The following is a 26,265-nucleotide window of genomic DNA, read 5'->3' on the forward strand; positions in this document are numbered from 1 at the left end:
CACATCACAGCCACATTTGAACATTTTTCAGGATTAACTCTTTGAAGTTCTTTTAAATCTTTTAAAGTTAAATTGCTAAGGCTAATGTCAAAGCTAGAATTTAATATAACAAACATTCACAATTAAATAATATTTTCACATATTTGTATGCAAAATTTAACAAAATTACACTTGCTTGTGTACAAAGAAAATAGTCTCAAGTAATGTATCTTAATTATTAGAAGTGAAGACAATAAAAAAAAAATCTGTTCACAGATATTTAGGCTACACTTATTTTATTAATTTCTTTTTCCTCATTTCCTCATTTATTTAATCTCAAGCTTGCCATGTTTTTTTAAGAAGTCTCTTCTGCTCACCAACACTGCATTTATTGATCAAAAATACAGTAAAAACTGTAGAATTGTGAAATACTACTGCAATTGGACTGTTAACCATTTTCATTGGGAAATCATTATAAAATGCTGATTTTAAGATCAAGAAACATTTCTGATTATTATCAATGTTGAAGACAATTTTGCTGCTTTATATTTTTGTGGAAACGTAATACATTTTATTTTCAGGATTGTCTGATGAATAGAAATTTCAAAAGAAAAGCATTTATGTAAAATAGAAATATTTTGTAACATTATAAACGTCTTTGTCTGTCACTTTTGATCAAATCAATGCATCCCTGCTAAATAAAAATGTAAACTTTTATTCAAATACTACACGTTTTAACAGTAGTGTACTTTATTCATTGGTAAATTTTACTTAAATTATTTACAAAATTACAATACCATCATCTTTATTGAAGTAAATTGATTTTAAATATTTATGTTTCACATTATTTTCTTTGTACACATGCAAATGTTCGATTAATTATTACACAAATAAAGAACGTGAACTGAAACTGAGCCAAGGTGAGAACAGATAAATAAATAAAAAGGGAAGAAGAACAAGGGGCCGATTTACATAAATTGGCTCCCGCTGATATGGGGCTACATCCTCATCCTGCTCAGTAAACGGATGTTGGGACAGAGGAGGAGACAAAGGCCTTAAAAGGGCTTAAACGTGGACTGAAACAGGTGGTTGTTGTTACCCTGCAGTGACCAATCACACCCACTAAAAAAAGGCTAGTCGGCTGGGATGTCCTGTTTTTTCCCCAATGAGGATCATAATAAATCAACAGTTAACATGACAGATACTTTTCATCCATCATCCTGCTCACTGTATCTCTATGTCTCTTTCACTCATGAGTCACAGCTGTCTGGCGACTGTACCACTGTGTGCCGCGGGCCAGACATTGCTTCCTGAGACGTCGTCATCGGGACACAGGGCCGGTCTGTCTGTGCCACCATGTGCCTGTCCTGATACCTTCCTCTGTCCCAGTAAGAGTCCTTTAAAGACTGTCTGTGACATACTGTCTGTACCACTGCGTGAACAACAAAAGTCAACCCCAATCACGTCCCGTCTGCGACCGCCAGTCTCTAGAAGTTCTAGAAAAAATAAAAAAAAAAAAAAAGTTCGCTAATCTGAAAAACACATTCACTTCAAAAAAAAACAAAGACTTCTGTATCACACATGACTGGAAGACATATTCCACAGACAGATAACAAAATATGAATAGAAACGCTTAAAGAAAACCCTAAATTAAAGCTTTTATAATAATAATAATACTAAATAGGATTATGTCTTTAAAAATTTTTTTTCAAATTATGTTTAAATTATTTCTCATAAATTCAAGAGAATTTTTTTTATCACTTAGGTCAATAGAATTATGTAAATTAATGTAAAAATGTAATTTATGTGTGTGTGAATGCTAAAAAGCTCAAAAGCTCAAAAGTTTTTTCAATAATATATATATATATATATATAGTTATAGTTATATATATAGGCTAGTTTTACTGTGTCCATGTTTTACATAAAAAAGATTTCATTGCATGTAAAATGTAGGACACAACTAAATATGTTTTTGGTCATTAAAACATTTAAATATTTTTTTTAATTCTACAATTAATTTAATATCAGCTCCAAAATTCTGAACCTGCTGTTTGATTTTAATTGACAGATATATTTAAGAAGGTGAGGAGTACAGGGTAAGACAGGCCAAAATGCTTTTTAATGTCTTTTAGAAGATAATTGTTTATGTAACATATATAATAGCCACTTCTAATGGGATCATCCGTGCCTTAGTAGCTTTAAACCTAGTAATGGGGCAACAAATTAGCATTTTATTCTAGGAAAGTGCTGTAAATATAATCATATTAATTGGTGGTTTCTGAACGGAATTGAACACTTAAGTGAGAACTGTGTAAATTATGACAATATAGATCAAGAAGTAAACAAGCATCCACCAGCAGCAGCATTTATCTTATTAAAATCATAAACTTCAGCTGAAAGTTCACAGGCTCATGGTAAGAGAATCTCACTCATAATGGGACACTAGCAACAGGTTGCTGTTCACAAGGCCAGAGCGCCACCTAGAGGCCAAGTGCAATCATGACCAATGGAAAGCCTCATTGACAAAGCCTATATCACAGCCAAACAATAGCAGCTGGATTTGTTCTTCCTAAAGAAAATATCAGTGCCTGAAAGGCAGCATAACAATTATTCAGAGCTTCAGACACATCAGCAACTGAAGCAGATGGAGGTATTATGACATCATAACCGACGTGTAAAATAATTGAATTAATTAAATGAATGAATAAATTAAAATAAAATAATTGATTTCAATATTATAACTTAGCATTCAATGTTAATTTATGATAATTTAACAATTATTCTCCTATAATATAGGCCTAAATATAATATAATATAATATAATTTTGTGGAAAAAGGAATAATTATTAAAGAACAAATTAAATTATTAATAGTTATTTCTGACAAATTATTAATTAACAACAGTTATTTTAAAAATGGTTCATGAACAGGATTCTACTGCCTTTCCAAAAGAGTGAACATCCTTTATAAATATTAAAAATAAGTATTTAAAAAGTTCTTAAATATTAAAGCAATATTGCAAATAGCTAGGTCTCCCCTAAGAAGTTATAAATTATTAGTTCTATTTAATTAGTCATTATCACCGGATTCATATAAGCTTTTTAACGGGTCTCCATTGAAAATCCTTAAAATAAATCACCAAAAAACAATTAAGTTATTTTCGACAAATAATTAATTAATAATAGTTCTTTGTCAAACATTATATATTGTATATAGGTTTCTATTGCCATACAAATAGTGCATAAAAAGTCCTTTATAAATATTAATATATTAAAATATTAGGAACTATTCAGAAGCATTAAAACGATTTTAATTATTATATTTAATTACTCATCATCATTACCAATTTATATGAATAGTAAAAAAGCCTTAAAATAAATTAACCAAATGTATTTACTAATAACAGCTTTTGACAAATTGATATATAATTATAGTTTTGATTAATGATCATTATTTCTGACATAAACAAGCTTCAATAGCAGAACAGAAAGTGTGAGTGTCCTTTCTAAAGACCTGCCCTTCTGGCATCACCAAGTTTAGGTTTGTTTGCGGAGCGCAGTGAAGTCACTGAGGGGCCACTCGTATCTTCCAGGCTGCCCTGTCACATCGCGTCGCATCTTACAGCCCTGAGTCTGACCCATCCTCTTCCTCCCTCTCGCTCTGTCTTCTGTCACGGTGTTCGGTTTATGTGGTTCTAAATGAGAGAAAACCCCTGCTCTTTATGTTGTAAAGTACACAGCTGATATCGACTGATTTAATCAATGCTCGCTGTATGTTTGTGTTCGGGTAAACAGACGATAAATCGGACCCCTCCCATGGTATGATAATATGACCCAATGACCCAGCCGTGACCCCCTATCAGTCAGCCTCTTTACGTCATGTTTAATCCTAAAGTACTCTCATTACTGTAATGGTGCATTCTGAATGTGTGCTTTTGGGAACCTGGGGGCAACATTTCAGAACGGATCACCAGTAGAACGGCTGAACCTGACAAAACCATGTGGTGAGGATGTCCTCAGAAGAAAACAAGGGTTCATAAAGGCAGTAAATAATGTCTTCATGCATAATTAGAAATACCTAAAGGTGTCTCTTGTTGTATATGAACACCAGGTTTAAACAGGAAGCCAAAGGAGGAGCAACACATGTGAGTCTCTGTCTCTGTGTGAATGACGTGAAAGAAGCAGGGAGAGCAAGGACAAATGCAACACTAGATCTGTTCAGCATGCAGAGTGATGGCACTTATTTAGCACATGCTCAGTACTGTTTTCTCTCTGCCTGAAGAAAAAAAATATTTTACTTTGTGAGAAATGTAAGATTTGTATTTTTTGAATGGTGTTCATAGAAATTGAATGAATTTCAACTGAAACAGCTTAATTAAAGCAGTTGATATATAATTCATCCCAGTCTTCCCTAGTTTAACTATATATAATTAAAATAAATGACTAAAGATTACATGCTATAAATATCCTGCATAAAGCATAAACACAATTATTATTCTCACATTATTCTCATTCTTATCACATGCAGCTTCTAAACATTGGACATCTACTATAGTCTTTCTAAAGAAAACTAAATAGACAGGCCTTTATTTTACTTTGTGAGATATAAAAAAAAAAATCATTTTATATGTCAAGCAAGTTCGGATGCATTTCAATTAAAACTGCTTCGTAATATTACAATTGAATATTAAATGAATCCCACTCTCCATTGGCTAGTTTTTGAAATATATACTGATCCCAGACACTTTTATTTTAATAAAATGAACAAAGAATCCTTTCAATAAATATCAAAAATAATAATTAGGCATTTTACACACCAGTAATGGGCACTCGACTTAAAATAATAACAGTTTAACAATATAATATGAAATTTTCTGTCTGTGAAAAAAAAAATGTCCTTTGAGAAATGTAACAAATCTATGAATATAATTAAAATGTTTTAAATGTGAAGAATATAAATTTTTGAATGCATTTTGACTGAAACTACTCAGTAATATTAAGTGAATATTAAATGAATCCCAGTCTCTTTATGGACACTCAACACCACTCAAATCCAGTCCAAATCCAAATCCAGAGCGAGACGTGAATTTAAATTCTATTTATTTACAGTTTACAGTTTTCTAAGGCAAACTAATGGGAGCCCAACATGCATAAGCTGCTTGATTTTTTTTTCCGTCACAGTTAAATTAAGATAACTTTGTAAAATACTCAATAAAATGCTTTACATTTTTTGAATGTCAAGGATCCACTATAGTCCATATATTTCAATGGCCTGCTGAATGCTATAGACTAGCTCTGGTATCATAAAGCAGGTTTTGTTCACTCTGATCACTAGAAAAAGTGTGTGAAACCGATCAATAATCCTGCAGCTCATCTCTCTGTAACCCTGAGCAAGCTATTATATAGAATAGATCAAAACTAAATTAGATTTGTCTTTATGTAATGTTAATATTCAGGCATATTGGATTTGTAGGCAGCCTTTCAACTGAATTTGTATAAGACCATACAAACTGCATAAGTTAATTTTTATTTCTCTCTGCCCTTTATATAGTTTTGCATTTATACATTTTTCAAGGTCACAACGTTTGACCAGAGGTCAGTGGAACAGATGATCAAAAGATTATGGATTTGGCAATGAAAAAAAGTATTAGAACACAGACAAGGCTGTATTGTAAATGACCAAATATGCAATTTCAATATATATTTTATGTATTTGGTTACTGATGTGAAACAACTCCACCATGAAACAATCAACACGTTCCAAGATATCAGAAAATTAAGCAAGATAAAGCAAGATAAAGCAACGTAAATTAATGACACTCTTTGCATTGCAAAATAATTCTTTAATCAGCAATTTAGCAAATTCTACACTCTAAAAAAATACTGGGTTATTTTTTTTTACCCAAATGCTGGGTTCAGTCTGTTGGGTTATGTTTTTTGGGTTATTTTTAAAATTTTAACCCATGTGTTGAGTCATTTTAATGTTTAATATAAAGTCTTTAATGTGGAGTAAATTATATTATTTTATGCAAAGCAGGATAAGGATGTGATGTCAGTCAGCTGCGTCAGCTACCGTCATTTCGCACTTGAAACACCGTTACCTTGCATAACATAACATAAATGGATTTTATTCATTATAATACTGTGTGTAATTTAATTCGATGTTGAAATATGTTTTCTACTCTCAGTACTCTTTGTTTTCGGGCAGGTTGGAGTCCGTCACGTCATCTCTCAGAGTGAAATGCTAGGCCGCGGACTAAAGTTTCCAGTTCCCCCATGAACAGCAGACCTTCACGAGCTTAGACTTCAGCAACACGCCGGCACAAGAATTAGCAATATTTCTGTAAAAACTGATTACAGAGAACGGTTGAATACACTTAAATTAAAATGCTACTTTTAAATGTGCCTTTTTTATTTCTAAAATGCTTGTTAAATGAGTTTAAATGTATGTTATAATGTATTTACCTGAATACATTTAATTTGTCTTGTATTTTGTACATGGGTATTTATTATTGCTTAATAATAAATATTAATCTTTTGATTATTGCGATTGCCTATAGTTATTCTGTGTGTGATTTTTAATTACCAGCCCATTTTAAGCCAGCAATATAATAATTTTAAACAATAGATGACTTAAACAACCCAGTATGTGTTCTGTCCAATATTTACACAGCGCTGGGTTGTAAAAGAACCCAAGTTTGGGTGTTTTTTAACACAGCATTTTTCAGAGTCTACACTGTAAAATTTAACCATTTCAGGGAATTGCAAGTGCAAAAGTCAAATAATCATCTAAATGCTTAAATGTATTTGAATCATTTGTTCAGATCCCACTGTGTCACGAAACACTGTGTCACAAATGATGATTGTTAAATAGTCATGTTGACGCAGTTTATGATAAGGGCAAAGTAGAATGGACTTTTGTATCAATTTACACAACAAAATGGGAAGAATAATAAGCAAAGCAGTACACTGAAGTTAGTTTCAGTTCTTCCTCCGGAGAGCAGTCAAATAGAGAGTGACAGACGCAGAAACAGAGGGATCTAGAAGAGCAGATGGTAACAAGAAGCTTGAGAAATGATGTGGAATCTTGAAGAAGAAGAAGAAGAAGAAACTATTTCAGGTTGGATAAATTCACTTTTTTTCTTGCTTTAAAAATTGCCTAAAGATTCTAAACTCTCAAAATAGTTTTTTAGTCTACTGGGTAATAAAATAAAATGTCTTTTTATTAATACTGTAAATATAGTGTATGAAACAGATGGACATCCTGAAAACTTCAGCTGTAGCCTCTCAAATTCTGAAGAGGAGAGCACCCTGTCTTCAGAAGATGAAAGAGACATTGAGGTAATTCCTGCCAATGGCATTAGAGAGCACTTCTTAGTGAACACTGAAAAAATAGTATGTAAAACAGCATGCAGTATTGATGTGCAGAAGAATATTTCCGATATGATCATCTACACATTGAGCTCTACTGAATGCCACACATTTTGTCATCTGCTAATGCAAAAAATCTGTTTTGTGCAAAACTCTTATTGCATATTATAGAAATATGCAAGAGAATCAAATCAACTTCATTGCAGGCCTTCTCTTGTCACAACTACAAGATGCAATAATATAAATAAATTAGCAAATGTGAGATCCTCAAAGTTTTAAAATGACTATTTATCATTGTATAATCTGCTATACAGTGCGAGATTCTGGAGAAAGAGCGAGATGAGGCCAATGAAAAGCTGTCAAGGATGGAGGAGGGTGAGACATTAGTGGAAGTCTTTTGGAATTGCAATATCCTCATATTTCAACTCATTTACTGGAAGAGTCCCGCTATGAAAGGGTTACAGAAAGCTTAACCATCACTGGCTAAACCTTGGAATAACTGTGCAACATAAGCTACTTAAAGTTTGACTGAAAATGTGCAAACGTGATTTATGTAACTACTTTCAGCCTCTGCTCAGCTGCTCAAGGAGCTGGATGTGTTAGAGATGCAGTTTCAGATTGAGCGATCGTGCAGGGAGACCGCAGAGGCCTTTGCACTGAAGGTAGATACACTTCTCTTTTCTCACAAGTCTACAGCTTGTATTTGTCCTGCTGATTATTTCACATCCCTACAGTAATTACAAGCAATGATGTTCTCTAAACTGAGTCATTAATCCAACACTAAAACAATTAAGGCTTTTATTGGCATCTATGGTTCCATGAAGAACATTTAAAGGAATAGTTCACCCAATATTTAACATTTGCTAAAACTTCAGGCCATCCAAGATTGTGTAGATGAGTTTGTTTCTTCGTCAGAACAGATTTGAAGAAATTTATCATTACATCATTTGCTCACTGATGGATCCTCTGCAGTTAAATAGTTTATAAAAACTTTACAATAATCCAAAATCATCACGACAGCCCATCAATTAACCTCTTGTGAAGTGAAAAACTACGTTTGTGAGAAACAAATCAACCATTAATGAATTTTAACTTTAGTCAGTTGCTTCTGGACCAAATACAAGTCCATAATCCATAATGACACTTCCGCAGTGAAAAGTCCATCCCTTGATGTCCTCTTACATTAAAAGCACTTATTCACTGCAGTGGATCCACTGGTGAGCAAGTGATGTAATGCCACCTTTCTCCTACGTTTCCATGAAGAAACAAACTCATCTTGAATGGCCTGGGGGTGTGTACATTTTTACCAAACTGTCAGTTTATCTATTCCTTTAACATCCATTAAACCTTTCCATTCCACAAAAGGTTCTTTCAAAGGTTTCTTTTATTTTGTTTATAATAATGTTTAGATTTTAAAATGATTGATCTTTAAATTCTTTGCAGTAAGATAAAATGCTTATTTTAAGAACTGCATACTGAAAGGCTCTTTAGGCAACCAGAAATGCTTTTACAATGGCATTGCTGCAGTCTTGATTTAAGAGTGAGAGTTCAACTCAAGGACAGATTATAGGCCTGGCCAATGGAGACATACACTGTTCACCTTTAAAATGATATAGAATAGTGTTCGTATTGGATTAATAAATAAAGGGGCAAGTGATATTGAGGCTCATATCGGTAAAAGTCATCATGCCACCCTTTCTCAATCTTTGAGACTTTTGAACCCACAGGTGAATAAAGATTTCAAGGCATTAAAGAGACAAAGCCAAGCCATACTACCCCTGATTCCAGAAATGCCAGAAAATTTCTCTATCCTGAACCTGGACCCCGAGGCTGATCCCAGCTCTGAAACGGTCTCTGAGGAAGAGAGCAGTGAAGATCCGCTCCTCATGAGTCAGAATCAAATTAGAGGTAGCATCATTTATAAATAACAAAAGCCTTGAAAGCAAAAATATACATTCAACCTGTCCAAGATTAGAGAAAGTGAAGATTCTGGCTCTTTTTTTTCTGCAATCTTTTTGTACAGAACTACAGTCATCTTTAGACCAATTGCTTGGAGAAAAAATTCAACTCACTGCACAGGTGGAGCTTCTTAAGAAAGAGAACGAAGATTTGAAGGACCAGGTATAGTGGCCTAGTATTAGACATGCATACAGTTGTGGTCATAATTTCTGACAAAACAATTAATGCTTTTCCCCAAAATGGTAATGGCAAGTATTAAAAGAGATCTTTATGGGTCTCGTCAGTGCCTTACTTTCATTATATGTAGGTTAAAATCCTAAAACACAGAATTTTATTAAACTTCAAACTCTTACTCTATTCATAAGTTGGTGTTGGAGGTCGGAGAGAAAGAGGCCCTTCTGAGGAAGTTCAGCAAGCAGAGCAGGACGGTGAACAAAATGAAGAGAGGTGAGTCAGCTGATTGTATTCTACCATTAATGAGCAGCCTCAGATCAAAAGATTCATGGCAGTTTCTCTGTGTGTTCATGCTCCAGTCTCCCAGCTGGTTACAGAAGAGTTTACAGAGATGTCTCATAAGCTCGAAATGGAGCAAGGACTCAGGCAGCATGCTGAAGTGTTTGCACACCAGGTACTCTTTAGTATAGGTGCTTTCACTCACACTCCATTCTCTGCAAATTTAACATTTGTTTTTGTTTAGCAGACAAAATGCTAAAAATCAACTACAGCTTATGTTAGCTGACTTGAGGTTATTCCTGTGAAAAGTTCTGTATCATTAGTGCTGTGCTCGATACGACGATGTATTGTCACAGAGATTTGACGATACAAGTATCGATACAGAGCCAGCTATTAACACGGTTTAACACGGAGTAGAAAAGTGTAAGGTTTCTAAAAAAAATAATGATTAGAGCATAATATATAGGTTACAACAAGGTTTAAGCTGGTGACAGAGGAACACAACTGGATTGCCTGATATAAAGAGACGCAATCCCCGAAACAGACTTCCCATTTGTGCAATACGTAAATATTTGCCAAGTCTTTGTCAACCTGGCAACCTTGTGCACACACGCTCTCTCTCCATTGTGGATAAATGCGCTTGCTTTCTGAAAACCCCAGTAAGCTTGCGGTTTAGCAATCTCCACTTCAATATTCTATTCACAGAAAAGTGTAATTCATCACATGTTCATTTATTAGACAGAGAGAGAGAGAGAGAGAGGCTTTGTATGTATGAATTACCACATTTTACCGCTTTTCTCTGTTAACTAGCTGTGGTTTTAATTCCTGTACAAAAGATGATGTTACCAGTTCCTTGTTTTGAAAGATAATACTGCTCTTGAGTGATAAAAGCTAATTGATAAAATTGCAGGGCCGTGCTAAAAAGTTTGTTCCTGAATGTCTGAGTGCAGCCGCAAAGTGATCTGTTTGAGTGACTGAACGTGTGTGTCTGTGTGTGTGTTAGATACAGTAGACATGCGTTAGTTTAGAACGCTTCAAAAAAAAAATTTGAGTGTGTGTTAATCTGTGCAATGATAAAGTAACAGCAATGTAAATATGATTTTTTTTATATTAGAATGAGTACATTAAATATAAATTGAATAGAACGAGTAGAACACATTATTATTTATGGTCTTAAAACAAGATACAAACAATCAGAATATTGTACATGGTGGGGAGTGCCCAATGTAAACATGAAACATATGCCATTACCTATATTGTACTGTCTGTGGTATAGTTACAGAGGCCCTTCATAATGCATTGCAGAGGTCAGCTGCATGCTCTGCCAATAGTTAGAAATGGCACTATCGTATGCAGTGTTTAATAAAAAGCTATTTTACTCAATTCTGCTGAGCTGAAATTCAATGCGGTCCTGTAACGTGATAAGTATCATATCGTGACTTTGCTGGTGATACACAGACTTATGCAGACAAAAGATAAATGTTAACTTTTGAGCATGTACATGTTTAGGACACTTATTGTTAGTCAAACAAAAAGTGAGCCAACCTCAATCAGGAAATGTGAAAAAGTAAGAATTGAGCCCATACATTTTTGCTTATGGATGAAAAATTTGCCGAACAAAATAAAAAAAAGTTGAATATATACTCTTTAGATTTGTTGGCAGAGTCAGAGTAATAACAAATAATATCTTTCAAGCTAAAAGATTGTGCAAAGATAGGGGGTTTGTTTAAATGGGAATACGAGTCAAGCCAAAATTTCTGAACAAACTCACAAGAATAGAATAAACGTATTAAGGTTTCCTCTTCATTTCCACAAAATAAGCAGGTACTAGGAAAATCAACATATTTGGAAACAGTTGAGTTAACAGGATATATTTTATGCAGTATTTTAAAGTGGACTTCTTTGGTCTTATTAGGAAGAAAATATGATGCGATAACAATTTTTCCTTTCTCTTTAGAGTATTAAAAAGCTCTTGGTGCATAAAGATCTGTAAAGTTGCACAGATTAAAAGTCTCAAATCCAAAGAGATATTCTTTATAAAAGTTAAGATTTGTCTACGCCCCCCTAAAATGGCTTGTTTTAACACACCCCCACATCTCTAAGTCACTGTGTGAGAGGATTTGCATAAGGCCAACCAGACCACGCCTCACTTTTCAGACCAATGAGCTTTGTAAAAAACTATGCATTTTAAGAAATAGAGATAGAGATGCCTCTCTATCAGAATTAGAGACGCATAGAGAAGAAAGAATACTGTACAGTATGTGGAAACAATGTGTTTTCTTTTTTTATTGAACCACATAAACACATTTCATTACACCAAATGTTCTTTTTAGCAACATCGTATGACCCCTTTAAGAGTTTGGACAGACTGTCTCGTATTCCTTCACAATGTTTAACGCGGTGAAGATGCTGAACCCAACAGATAACACTGGAAATACACTATATTTAAAATATAGCGTCTTATATAGCAGTAAACAATAATGGAGCGAACTACTCACCCATTGGCGAACGTCTGTCAGTTCCACATGCAGTGACAGGCAGACAAACAGCACTTAAGTCGGTAAATCTGAATGAATTCGCTTAACTTTAGTAGTTTATTGATATAACGTTACATTACTGTCGACTCAGTTCAGTGCGGACTCATTTCCGGATGTAAATCGCCTTTCCTTGTGTACATTAAGTTTTATGACGGTAAGGTTTTAACAAATCCCATTGATAACCGCTCTCCATAACAGGTTTCTATAATTAAGTCCCTTATTGAGAAAAATGTTGCAGAAATCCCGGAGCAGTAGTTTTACAGAAAAAAACCTTGACGAATTTCAACTGACGCTCAGTCACGCGCTGCAGAAGTGTGTTTGAATTGGACCGTTCAAAAGAGCGCGCGACCAATATGAAGCGGTGTGGTTTTTAAGGTTTATTGTGATAAATTATTAGATTTTTCAGTGTGAAAAAAAAAATCCATAACCACTCCACATTTTACCGGTTACCAGTGGCCTATTTAAAAATAAGTTTAAAGGTGCGCTCAACTACACGATGTACTATTTTCACACAACGGTCATCAGCATCATAAATCCTCGAAAGTGCCATTTTTTATTTATTTATCCTACATTTATAACACGATACTTTGTATTATATCACCATGCATAAAAAAAAAGTAAGTAGAAGGAGCACCGGTAAATGTGGCTGTAGGCTACCTTATCTTTATTAACATGTGACTTTATTCACATTTTTAGATTCAGGACAAGTTCATTTGTATAGCACATTTCATACTCAATAGAACAAAATTTAATGAAAAATTTGGTTTACATAAAAGAGGCGTAATATATATATATATATATATATATATATATATATATATATATATATATATATATATATTTTATTAAAGCAAGTTAAAAATGCCAGACACATAACAGATACTAATCGTATGATAGTTACCTAACAGCTCAGTTAAATAATCTGGACATAAAAACACACTTCTCACTCAGAGGCCTACAGTACATGCCCTGACTGACAACATGACAATATCTGAATCAATAGACAGTAGATGAGAGGAAGTGCAGTGTTTCCCGATTTGTTCAAGTGTGCACAAGGGCCTTGGGAGATTTTGGCTGGATCCGGTCAATTCACACTCACAGCTGTGAACCTGCATTAATGAAACAAACACGAAACAAAGACGAGAAAACACTGGATTGAGATAACACACAGTCTTTGACCATTCCAGTCCAGCTGGCTCTGTTAATACCAGTAGGTTTAGCCTTCATTCAGTCTAAATGAGCATCTCCGCTTAAAAGTGGCATCTGTCTTTGCGTTCCTCGTCTCTTCCTGCGGTAATTAGCACCCATCGAGATGGCAGTTTGAAAATCGGCAGCTCTTTAAACCCCTGTCCTTGTTTGACACTTCCTTTTTGTGGGCTTTGTGTATATTGTTCCCCATTTGCAGACACAGACATAATGGGGGTCCCAACAGGGGGCCTTCACCTGTGAAAGGGACCCCCGACGGTTCGCGCACCACTCAAACTCATTCTGAATGTGCGGCCGCACACCACACAGCTTGAGTGACATTCTTTCTCGCCACCCCTTCCGTTTGTCTGTTTTCCCTGTGTTTTGAAAACACATTCATCTTTTTCACGTTCAGTGTTTTTTTCCAGTCACAGAGAGCCTAATGACGGACTAATTCGAAAGGGAGAAAATACAGGCTGTCATCACACAAAGAGAGGCGCCCGTTTACTCGTCAAGCACATGCGCTCTTCCCTGTAATTGCTCCTCCGCAGGGGTCGCGTTTGGTGGTTTAGGTCCGTGCTTCTTGCAAGCCGAATGAAAGGGCAATGAATGGAGGTGAGAAGTGAGAGTCCAAACACATGACAAACTCGCACTTCCCTGTCCTGCTCGCCGTTTCTGCTTTTCAACAAGAACGTTTCTTGTCATCTAAAATTTCAGAGAGATAATGGATGGTTTGATTTTTTTGGGTTTTCCAAACTGAACTAATTCTATTGAGGTTTTGTTCTGCTGAATGACAGTTTTTCCGATAATTCGCAGCATGAATAATTAACATGCCCACTTTTGCACAACAAATACAATAAAATGTTGGAAAGGTCTTTAAAACGAACTTTGAATGTTGGCTTGTAAATAAAAAATATTTAGACCTTCTGTAGTTTGAAATCGGACATTTGAAGAGATATTTGATTGGGTTTGATTTGATTGGATACTGGATTGTTTTTTTCCCTACAGATGCTGATGAAACAGCAGGAAACCCAGAGAAAGATTCAGAACGCAGAGACTGAGAAAAAACTACAACAGGCTCTGAGTCAAATGACTGAAATCAGCAAAGATCTGGAAGAGATACGACTCTGTTACCAAAACCAGGTGAATGTGTCAGTCTGGTGAATTCAGAACAGTAAAATGTCAACCAGTGCCATGTGATATCCAAATCAGCTTTAACTGTATCTGTCTGTCCAGATGTCTCAGACAGCATCTCAGGATCTCAGCTCTCTGTCAGATCTGGCTGCTGTAAGAACAAAGCTGGAGATCAGTGAGAAAGAGAGGAGCGAGACTGAGATTCAGCTGAGAGACTCTGAACAATCTGTAACTGCACTTCAGGAGGAAAGTAGGTCTTATTAAGAAAAGATCATGATGCAGAAATCTTATTATATAAAACAGCCCTTAAAAGCGAGTCAAAGCAAACATGAGATCTCAGCTGTTTCACCAATACAGAGTTGCATCTCAGGCTTTCATGTCCAAAATCATGTCCATCTAGTGTTTCAAAAGGCGTTTTAACAATGAGTCAAACTCATGTTGGTGAAGTCTGAAAGGAAAGTCTCCATATGAAATGCTCTTCTAAGACAATGAACAAAGCTGGGTTTTATATTAATTTTATAGCACTATACTAAATTTAACAGAGACAGTAGAGGAATATAAGTTGATGCTTACATTAAACATGCTTGAGATTTGAGCTTTGAAAGAGCCATCGCTGTTATAAAATATGTGATATTTTGATTGCAATTTTTAATCATCATCTAGTCAAGCTGCTCAAGGATAAACTGAAAGGGATGGAGCAACTTCCTTTAATTCAATCTATCCCGCTGAACGTGGCCAACAAAAAATTAGCTGATCCACAACCACTGATACTGCCAGCACGTCCTCCTCCTCCTCCTCCTCCTCCTCCTCCTCCTCCACCTCCACCTCCACCTCCACCTCCACCTCCTCCATCTTCAGCTGTCACCGAGTGAGTCTTCACATCCTTTAAATGTTGAGATATTCCAACCATAAAAATACACCACACATGCAAAGTCTTTGAAAGTTCATTAGAATTAAACCAATTTTATTTTTAGCCCATTAAAGGCTTTGAGGGACAGGAAGATGGGAGAAAACAACGCCACTCAAACCGCGAGTAAGACACTCATACCTTTCATATGACCTGTGAAAAGCAAAATCAACACGGCAGACAGGATGAAACAATACAATCATTTAAAAGGTGATGTTAAATCAAAGACAGCAAGCACTGCTCTTTCATCCTCGATGAATACTGTGTTGATTTTCTCACAGAACCCGCAATTAAGGAGGATATAAAGGCCAGAGCTGTGGATGAAATGATGGAAAGAATCAAGAAAGGCATTATTCTCAAACCTATTCTCAGAACGCCACAGGTGGGTCTGTCGCTGGTGAATTATTACATGTTTTGATGAACATAAATTGTACAGTGAGGCGCCAACACTGTCTGTATGAAGATAATCGAACGTGTGACAGGAAAAATCCTATGAGCATGTGCACATCACGAATCATTCACACAGTAGAACTTAAATGAAATTAAACATACTTTAAATATAGGCCTGTTTAAACAGAAAAATAAATATTTTACATGTGGTTTCATTTCAGGCTGTGTTAGAGGATGACAATGCATGGAAGGTTAGTGATACTGCACTATTTCACATATGTTTTTAGTTTACAATTACACAATATTGTGGTCTTTCATGTCTTCCTGCAAACATGTCTACTGTTGCATTTTATGTGGAGGTTATAACTACTTTATACATTGCTTGCAACTTATGTGTTCAGAAAGTAACTGTTCAGAAATGACTAAATGTTATTCATCAGAAATAATTGACATTTACAGGAGCAGAAGTCTGAGAATCGGAAATCAGCTGTGTTGGAACTGCAGGGGATGCTGGTAAAATAAGATCTCTTAAAATATAGATTACTTTTATAACTCGGACTAGCTGCTTGCAAGGTTGACATTAAAATATACTTAAGTGGCTATACAAAGTACATACTATACTTTCATATAAGGAAATTAAATCTGGGTGTAAATACTTGCACTTGACGCCCATCGGTTCAAACATTTTTTTGTCAAGACTGCATTTATTTGACTGAAAATGCAGTCAAAATATTTTAAAGATTATTTCAGTTTCAAATCACTATTTACTATTTGAATATATTTTACATTTTAATTTATTCATGTGATGCAAAAAGGCTCTCTTAATTAGCTACAGTAAAATGCATGATCTCTCATCTTTTATTGTATCAATGTAACTTTATTGTCTGGTTCACCTCAGGAGTGCATGAGGAGGCCTGGCCCTCGAAGGGTGGAATCCAAAAAACGCTACAGCCGTAATGTTGGGGAGGCGGAGCTTCAGATTGTGCTCCAGAGAAGGAGGAGGGCCATGGGGGATGAAAAGGGGACCCCTTCTTCTCCATCCAAACCCAAAGGTAGCCTACTATCTCTCTCTTTACTCTTTCAAAGGCCTGGAAAGCATCATTTTAACCGCTGATGCATTTAAATGTGCTTCAGCTTATACAAAACTGGTCATCTTTATAGTTTATTATTGAAAACATAATTACACAGTACATTAAAAACAGTGAATTCTGAATTTATTTGCTGATCATTTTTATAATCTAAAAATAATAAAATCACAAGGATTCTTTAATTTATCTTTTATCCCCATGTATCCTTTATTTCCACTTATGTTTTATCAAAATGTTCTATTTCATTTATTCTTTATTTCATTTATTCTTTATTTCATTTATCTTTTATCACCTGAGATGTAATATGTTCAATCTTAAAAAAAATACTGAAAGGAATTAACTATATTTATATATATTAACTATGTATTAAATACATACACACACACACACACACGTGTATATATGTATATACACATACATATATGTATATTATTTTTTATTACATTTTTTTCCCCGAACTTACTAATCTAAAAAAAAAAAATTTGAAAACTTAATTGATCTAGTATTCATTTTTACATTAAGTGTTCATTAGTAGGCTATAAGTAAATAAAAAATAAGTAATAAAAAAAGATTAGGCCAATATAAGGTTTATGCTAAAAGTAACTGAAAAAATGTATAAAAAAATTAACTTGAAAACACACTTTCTGAAAACAAGTTTTAACATGCAGTTTTGCTTCTCAGTAGAAGTTATCTTAAAATTAAAATTTGTAGATATTGTTTTTTCAGTAAAAAGATACATTTTAGGATAAAACTTTTTTTTTTATTAGGAGTTTAGCCGAAAATGTAATTTTTTTTTTTTTTATCAGAATCAGATTTATTGGCCAAATGGATTTTTTGGTGCTTAAAAGCAGCCTCTTCATTTATTGATTGATTCTGAATGTTTGTGCGAGCTGCATTATAACGCACTTAACTAAAGCTTAAAGGCGATGTTTCCTCTCCCACTCACAGATCCACCCTCAGCCGTGTCCGTCTCGATCTCCTCGCCCTGGGCGGGGGAGAGTGGAAGCTCCCCGGTGCTCCGGAGACTTCAGCAGAACCGTGAGAAGAGAATGTCTCGCATAAAGGCTTCAGAGTCCATTATATGGGAGGAAAAGTGAGTTTTGAGGGTCTTTTAGTCTGACCTTCTGCACTTTTGAGAAACGCGATGTTGAACTAAGTGTGACTTCAACACCTATTTCCTTCTGCCAGATGCCTCTTGGAATTAGTTTAAAGTAAATGTCACGAAGATGAATAAAGCGTTAACCCTGTTAGCTGTGCGATGAAAAAACCAAGGACCCGAGCATTCAAAAGTGAATTATGAAAGAAATAAAAGACATTCTTCCTGCACATACTCAGTCTGTCTTTTCTTTACACTCAGTCTGCGTTTGTTGTTGTGTTGGACGTTCGTGCTTTTGAGGTGAGAATTCTTCCATTAAAAGACTTGACTTTCTTGAATACTTGACATGCACAAGTATTTGTACCTTTCAGTCGGTTCTCTCGTTTTGCTAAATTAAAAATCATACACTGACATTTTTAAAGCATTAAAATTCGAAATAATTTTAATGTGACATTGTTTTATATTCATAAAACCAGCAATGCAGCATTGGTTTTATTGTGTGTCATTCTTGGTGAATTTGTTGTTCAGGTTTCTTCTGCTATGTTAATATAATGCCAGAGAATCTCATTTGGACTGAGATCAAGGATTTGGCTCCATGCAAGTCCATCTTGTCATTTTTTATCCATAACCTTGTTAATTTCACAGAAAGGCAAAATATATATATATTTTTTGCCATTTTCCAGAATTGCTTTTTCACGTTAACCATTTTTTAAGAGTAAGTCTCGTGCAATATCAAAATAGTAAAAATTGGCCTTTGCTTGCAACACATGGGGGGGTCAAATACTTATGCAACAGTGTCGAAACAGCCTATATTAACTTTAAAGACTTTAAGCTACTTTGGTTGAAAAATATTATGTTTTTGGTAAAAAAAATTCTAACAATGTCTGTTTAAATAAACTGTTATTGATTTTTTTTATATATATAAAAAAAAAAACCAAAAAAACCCCAGCCATATTAGGTAAGTATCAGAATATATTTCTAAGTCACTGTACTGTATGTGCTGTCAGTGTCAAAGCCTTTAGGTGAGTTTATCCGTCCATCTGGATGAAAAGGGCAGCCTTTTCTCCTATAACCTCCACACTCCTATTCTTTGATAAAAGCATTTTAAATGGAGTACAATTATTTTCCACTCTCACTCACTTTTGCCTTTCTCTTTTTAAAAACATTTCATTCTGTAAGGATTCCTCTCACCAAAGAGAGCTTTTCATCTAACAAACACTATAAAGAATTCATGTTTTTCCCCAGAAACTGAAAGGTGTCTGATTTAGCGTGTGTTTGTGTGAGGCAGAAGGAGAAGAGATGTGTAGATGTGGATGTAATATGCATGACCAAAACAAGTGAAAAAAAAATCTAAATGTGTGAAAAAATCTTTTTTTCTGAATGTCTGTATGTCTGCCTGTCTGAATTTGTTTCACATGAAAAAAAAAGAAAAATAATGTTTTTTTATTTTATTTTATTTTATATAAACGCTCCTAATTGCTGTGTTAACAGAGCTTTAATACATCTAGAAAGATTTGTATTTTGTTTTATTTATTTTATTTTATTTATAAATGCATCTAATTGGTGCATTAGCAGAGCTGGAATCTTAGATGCAATTTGATTGGATTGGATTTGATTTATATTTATATCTATCTGGACAATTTTTTTTTACTAATATTTGTTTTAGAATTACTACATTATAAATTATTTAATTTAATTTAATATTATTATTATTTATTTTATTTTATTTTATTTATGCACCTAACTGAGAGCAAAGCTGGAATCTTTTAATTTTTTTTTTTTTTTTTTTTTTTACAATCACTACACAATTCTCATAATCTTTATATAATTTAATGAAAAAAATGCACCGGGAATCTATCTAGACAGATTTGATTAATATTTGTAGAATCGCTACAGAATTCTCACACTCTCATTTGCGTTATTTCTTAATAATTTGCCCGGTGCTGTACCGCCTCCCGCCTGAGTGGCGCTGTTGGTGATCAGACTCCCACATCTGCTCCACGTTACGTCTGAAGAAGCCGCAGAAGAAACTTTGACCACTTCAGTTGTTAGCCTAGCAGTGGAGACACAGATCTCCTTTATTGTTTACAAGTCCCGCGTTTGTCTGACTAGCCCTTTTTAAAAGATGTGGTTTATTTATTTACTCAGCTGGTTGTCGCTGGTGGTGCAGATATGTTTCGTTACTCTCGCTATCGGTGAGTTTTATTTCGTCGCTGTTAGCAGCTAACTCTGTTTGCTGACGCGACCGAAGAAATCCCACCACTCCTATGCCTTATTATCTATAAAATATCTGTTTATTATCAATAAATAGCAGCCTATGGCAAATATAATGAGGTAAAACAGAACAACAGTGGACTGAGCTAAAACAAAACAGGTCATATCTCTTTGGCTAAAGTAATTTTACATAATTGATTAGCTCGTTTTGTTTGAGGCTTGCATCTTTTTTATATAACGTTAACTGAATTAATATATTTCACACTATGGTGTTGCAGAATACAGGATTGTATTGATTGCTAATTGCACCTCCCATTTAAATGGCTTGACCCTTCATCTTTGAATTAACTCTGATGTCTTTTGCAAATGAATGATGACTATTTTATAACTCTCTTTTAATGATTGTGGACAGTGTCGTAAAAACATTAAAATGTCTCTGTCCACGTAGGCAGTTGTATTAATAATGGTGACAGAATCTGGCTGCCTGACAAAGCAGCAGTGTTTATACCCCTGTGTTGACTAGATAGATATATGGATTAGATATATGCTGTGAAAACATTTGAATGAATTAAGATTAAGTTGTTGTGGTTTTGCTTGTGTGTTGATCACACAATATGCACTTACATGGTAACACTTCACCTAAAGCATTGAAATATAATGCATTACAAAATCATTTATGATGCATTAATTGAGCCTTGTAATGCACATTATAATGCATTCTAATACATTATAATATTGATCGATACATTGATCTGCTTTTAGAAAATATAATGCATTAAAACACATGACAAACCAGTTCAGATGTAACGGATGCTTTTTAAATGAAGGTACAATTATTTATGAAAAGATATAATGAATTGTGATGTACATTATGAATACCTTTTATAATGGATTATTTATAAAGGCTTTAAGTGAAGTGTTACGTATACAGTCTTTTCTCAATTTGCTATTTGTCTCTACAGCTGCAGGCCTGTATTATCTGGCAGAGTTAATAGAGGAGTACACAGTCTCCACCAGCCGCATTATAAAATACATGATTATGGTGAGTATTATCTTTGTAAACTTTAGTTTGGCGGGCATGTGATTGCATAAAACAAAAATTATTAGTAATGCTTGCATAGACTAATATTGGAGGAACTCAAGTCATATCTGTGGACCAGAGTGTCTACTGTATCTTTAAACTGTCTTTGTCTAATTTTGCAAGTGAGAATCACATGCATTTGTTTACAAAAAAAAAACAAAAAACAACGACAACAAGTCAGAATGAAAGTCCAAGTCATTGTTCTGTGCAATATATTGGATATACCTGAAGGGAGCCTTTCCAAATACCTCTAGAATCTGTGGAATGGAAACTTGAAGGTCCGAAATAAAAAGTAAAATATCATCTGCATAAAGAAATCTGTTGTTTATAAGAATTTACGGAGATTGAACAAACGTTTTCTTGTATAATAAGTTGTGCTAGAGGCTCGAGCGACAACACAAATAACATTGGGGATGAAGGGAACCCTTGTCTTGTGCCTGGTTGTTAATTGAAGGGTAAAGAACGCACCCCGTTAGTTACCACAGAAGAAGACCTTAATCATATTCACGAAGCCTTCGCCAAGTCCACAACAGACCAGAGGTAGTCCCACTCCAGCTTATCGAATGCTTTCTCCCATACCTCCTCTGAGGCGACAGGCTGCCCTAAAAGTTCAGCTTCTTCATGACTAAGACGAGGTAGACTGCAGAAAATAAATCAGTATTGGATGCATTTGTTAATAATGGGTTAGTATAGTAAGCATCAGCACGATGTCTTCTCTAACAGTGCTTCAGACAGTTTTACACAGTTTTTAGTGACGCATGCATCACGTCTGGTCTAACTCGTGCCCTCATCTCTCAGTTCTCCACAGCGGTGCTGGTGGGACTCTATCTGTTCGAGGGCTTCCCCACGCTCATGATCGGAGTGGGTCTCTTCACCAACCTGGTTTACTTCGGTCTGCTGCAGACGTTTCCTTACATCATGCTGACCTCACCGAACTTCATCCTGTCATGTGGTGTGTGATGAAGACGGTGGTTTAGATGTACTCGTGCTTGTGTTCTCCTCTCACCTGTGTCTTTGCTCTCTTGTGCAGCACTGGTTGTGTTAAACCACTATATGGCCTTCCAGTATTTTGCTGCAGAGTACTATCCTTTCTCTGAGGTAACGCCTTTTTTATTTTACAGACTGAAACAACGTACTAAATGATGTGAAAGTTGAATGTTTGTGTGTTTTCAGGTTCTAGCGTACTTCACTATATGTCTGTGGGTGATTCCGTTCTCGTTCTTCGTTTCGCTCTCTGCTGGGGAGAATGTTCTTCCATCCACTGTGCAGCAGGGAGGTGAGGGGCTATCTGACCTTTAGCAAATGTGATTTCCTACACTCTTTATGAACACATGCTTATGTACTGGACTTACAGGGCTGAGTGATTTATCCGAGCATGTATTAAAATGGTAGAAATCTATATACACACTACACAGTCATTAATAGAAGTAGGATCAAGTTCAATATAATCAAATGATAAAGTATATATATATTTTTTTACTTAATTAAAAATAAATGAACTTTTTTTGTAGTGTGTATGCCTTCAAATATTCAAATATGCACATTGTTTTTAGCATAAATAAAATAAAAGTAAAAAAAAATACTTTAATAAATTTTATTTTGTAATTTATAAGTCCAGAAAGGATATTTAAATATGCATTAAAGTGTATTTGCTTCTTTGTTAGTTGTATATACATTCAAAAATATTTAAATGAGCACTTTTCTTTGGATATTGTTTCACAGTCTAATTAAAACAACAAATATTCAATTAAAATAGATTTGATTTTTTATAATTTTACATACCTTCTAAATATAAAAAATGCATTATTCTCTGAATATTGTTTTTTCAGTCTGATTAAATTTATAACTAAATTAAATAATTGAAAATTAATGTTTTATTAAAAATAAATTAGCTTTTTTGTAATTCATAAACCGTGATAAATATATTAAAAAATAATATTCAATTATACATTTTACTTTAAATGTTGTTCAATTAAGTCTCATTATGTAAAAATACTAAATGAATACAATTAATAAATATTTTATTAAAAATGCATGTGCTTTTTCACATACCTTCAGAAAATATTAATATATGCACTTAAATAAATATGTATTTTTTTGTAATTAAGTCAAATGTGCATTTTAACAACACAGTTTATCAATGAAGTTTAATGGATGTTTTGTGGTGTTCTATAACAATGTGTATATTATGATATTATAAAAATACTGTAATTGAAAGCACTATACATTATTTTCTGTTCCTTTTTCTTTCTTTTTTTTTTTTTTTTCAGATGATGTGGTGTCAAATTACTTCACTAAAGGCAAGCGGGGCAAGCGCTCGGGCATCCTGCTCATCTTCTCCTTCCTGAAGGAGGCCGTTTTACCGAGCCGACAGAAGATGTACTGATGCAGCGGTTCAGATGCGCCTCAAACGGAGGGGTTTGGGAGGGTTTGTTCAAGCCACCGGCCTCTTTCAGTGGACAGTGTGTTTTTTGTGGGAGGAACGATAATAATGAGAGGGAGAGGACCAGATCAGAACAAACACACACACACACACAAACTAAACCCTCGAATGAACTCACCGTCTGTTGATTCGTGTTCAGAGTCGCCGACTAATTTCTTCTTAGGCGTGCGTCTAAAGCCATGAAAGGACTTGAAGTCTTTCCTTCGTGAAGGCTTGATCTTTTGACGTGTCTGTACTTGAATGATTGTGGAAGGGGCTTCGGCTTCTCTTGAGGCTCCTGCTGATTTTCTTCTGATTGCATCACTTCCAAAATCAATAGTTGTGTTCATGTGCTCATTAATCAATCCTTAAATCCAATGTTGAGATCGCTCACCCTTCATCACATCTTACACTACGTATTTAAGTATTTGTTTAAGGTTAGACTTTTATAATGACCTGATGTTGAGGCAGTTTCAGTAAAGATTGTGTTGATTTATAAATGCATTTTATACCAGCCGCTGGTGTGACAAGCAAAGAAAAGCTATTTTTGGGGTAAAATGTTTCTTTAAATACTGCAATCATGAGAGCCGTAGTGTTGGCAGTGCTTAATTTGTGTGCTGTACAGAAATATAATAAAATTCAGTTGTATGAGTTTTTGAAAGGTAAGCATTGTCGTGTAAAATTGAGAAGATGCACAGAGGGGGAATCTCCGAATCAGGTTGGATTTCAGCCTAAATTTACCCCCCCAAAAAATCTTGCATTAGGAAAATAAGACCGTTTTATAGGTTTATTAATTAATATTAGAATAATTAAGCACGTTTAATATTTGTTTTCCAGTTAAATTCAATATCGAAAAATTATTGAATGATGCAAAATTGCATTTTATTAAATATAAATAGACTTTTGTCACTTACATGGCTTCAAAAATATTAATTTTAAAACGTTTTAATCAATATGGCTTTTTAATCTTTTCTTTTTTTGATGGGTTTGGTTTCATAAAAATGTATATATTATGAGGAAAGGTTTATGCAAAATTATGCAATTAGGCATAAGTTTAGCAACAAAATAGCACATAATTGTTCATAAAGTAAGCTTTGTTTTCTTTAAACTATATTCTGTTTACAGACCTGGACATGCTCATATCTGGTGAAACTGTTTTGTGAATCATTTTTTGGTTACATTTGGGTTGTGTAATAAGCTCTTTGACCAAAATGGAGATTTAGTTCATTTTAAATGATAAATGTGAAGAATTTCTAATAAACTGTCCGAATGACTCCGAGGGGCTCAAACACGGTCTGTGCCGACACATTTGTGCTCCTCTGTATTTGGCAGACGGATCTTACACTTGGAGTGTGAGGTTGAGGAAAGGTCAGCACACATTCACTTCAGGAAGCTCTCGTCTGGGGAGCGAATCACTTAGGAGGGCAGAAGTTGCCCTTTGCTGGTGTTATCTGACTGTTTAGTGGCGTGTTTCATAATGGCTGAGGTTAAAGTCGACATACAGAAAACTGGTTCCAGGTCAGTGTGAAAGGGCAGCTCTTTTCTCGCATGTCAAAAATGAAGCCAAGCGTCCTCTGGGATCGGATGACGACAGCAGAGCAGTTTTGGGCCGTGACCCGGTTCACTGTGGTCTCGACCTTGACGCCTCCAAACCGTATTCGCTCAGAGTTCAGCTTTCATTCACACCTACCTAAGTTCAGCATCGGGGAACCTTTCAGAGATTTTTTATTTTTTTTGCCCTTATACATGTTTTTTGCTCCTTTTTCACACTTTGATGATGTGCATGCAGAGGCATGTTGCAGTTAAAAGCTACTCCACAAATTTTAGCCTTTGCTCAGATTTTTTTTGTGTGTTTTGGAAAAGCATTCGACTCAAGAAAGTGTTGGAGCCATAGACTTAGAGCTTACAATTGAAGGCCTTTTTCCACTGCTTCCTGTCTCATCTACACAAAACCTCCAGACAACAGCACAGTTTTATATTCTACTGTAATGTTGGGGGAAAAAATCAATTCTGAAATGTTTATACGCTACATTTCTAAATGTTTTTGAGCCTCTTTTGTTCACCAAGGTTGGATTTATTGGATAAAAAACTATTTTTATTTTATTTAAATAGATTATTTGAGTCTGTGATCAAAGCTGAAATTTCAACATCATTACTCCAGACTTCAGTGTCACATGATCCTTTTAGAAATATGAAATATAAATCTTTTGTGACATTATAAATGTCTTAAAGGTGCTCTATGTAGGTTTTTGACTTAACTAAAGCATATCATTACCGTAATATGTTTGTAGATATTTAAGAAACATGCTAAGTTAACATACTTGTTTATCTGAAAAGCAATGCTACAGTCAGTTATTCTCCTGTGAAAATGTGTGTCCCGGGCTGGAAGGTCTGTCTCTGTTTTGGTTTGTGAAACCCTCCCACTGCCAGTTTATCTAATTGTATATCCA

General features: G+C 34.8%; 2 protein-coding genes across 2 annotated transcripts; both read left to right on the forward strand.

The window, feature by feature from the left end:
- The first annotated feature begins 6,980 nt into the window (after positions 1–6,980).
- LOC113079123 (shootin-1-like) lies at positions 6,981–18,099 on the forward strand. Its single transcript, XM_026251327.1, has 17 exons — positions 6,981–7,098; positions 7,222–7,319; positions 7,664–7,724; positions 7,917–8,011; positions 9,077–9,257; positions 9,373–9,470; positions 9,674–9,755; positions 9,842–9,936; positions 14,492–14,626; positions 14,720–14,867; positions 15,281–15,485; positions 15,592–15,650; positions 15,806–15,906; positions 16,136–16,165; positions 16,374–16,427; positions 16,813–16,966; positions 17,951–18,099. The coding sequence occupies exons 1-17, from the start codon at positions 7,053–7,055 to the stop codon at positions 18,097–18,099; spliced, it is 1,791 nt and encodes a 596-aa protein (XP_026107112.1). The 5' UTR covers positions 6,981–7,052.
- A 2,014-nt stretch (positions 18,100–20,113) lies between these two features.
- On the forward strand, positions 20,114–23,978 carry LOC113079134 (protein TEX261). The gene is made up of 6 exons (XM_026251339.1): positions 20,114–20,293; positions 21,275–21,354; positions 22,192–22,345; positions 22,424–22,491; positions 22,567–22,669; positions 23,664–23,978. Exons 1-6 carry the CDS (start codon positions 20,224–20,226, stop codon positions 23,777–23,779), a joined length of 591 nt encoding a protein of 196 aa, XP_026107124.1. The 5' UTR covers positions 20,114–20,223; the 3' UTR covers positions 23,780–23,978.
- The last annotated feature ends 2,287 nt before the right edge of the window (positions 23,979–26,265 follow it).

This window comes from Carassius auratus, unplaced genomic scaffold, assembly GCF_003368295.1.
Source record: "Carassius auratus strain Wakin unplaced genomic scaffold, ASM336829v1 scaf_tig00027223, whole genome shotgun sequence".
Lineage (NCBI taxonomy): Eukaryota > Metazoa > Chordata > Actinopteri > Cypriniformes > Cyprinidae > Carassius > Carassius auratus.

Bases quoted from the DNA above. Each gene is read 5' to 3' on its own strand.
- LOC113079123 (XM_026251327.1), top strand. From the start codon at position 7,053: ATGATGTGGAATCTTGAAGAAGAAGAAGAAGAAGAAACTATTTCAG. The intron at 9,937-14,491 runs GTACTCTTTAGT...TTTTCCCTACAG, and splicing joins CTGAAGTGTTTGCACACCAG to ATGCTGATGAAACAGCAGGA. The intron at 15,486-15,591 runs GTGAGTCTTCAC...TTTTATTTTTAG, and splicing joins CCATCTTCAGCTGTCACCGA to CCCATTAAAGGCTTTGAGGG.
- LOC113079134 (XM_026251339.1), top strand. From the start codon at position 20,224: ATGTGGTTTATTTATTTACTCAGCTGGTTGTCGCTGGTGGTGCAGATA. The intron at 20,294-21,274 runs GTGAGTTTTATT...TTGTCTCTACAG, and splicing joins TTTCGTTACTCTCGCTATCG to CTGCAGGCCTGTATTATCTG. The intron at 21,355-22,191 runs GTGAGTATTATC...CTCATCTCTCAG, and splicing joins TTATAAAATACATGATTATG to TTCTCCACAGCGGTGCTGGT.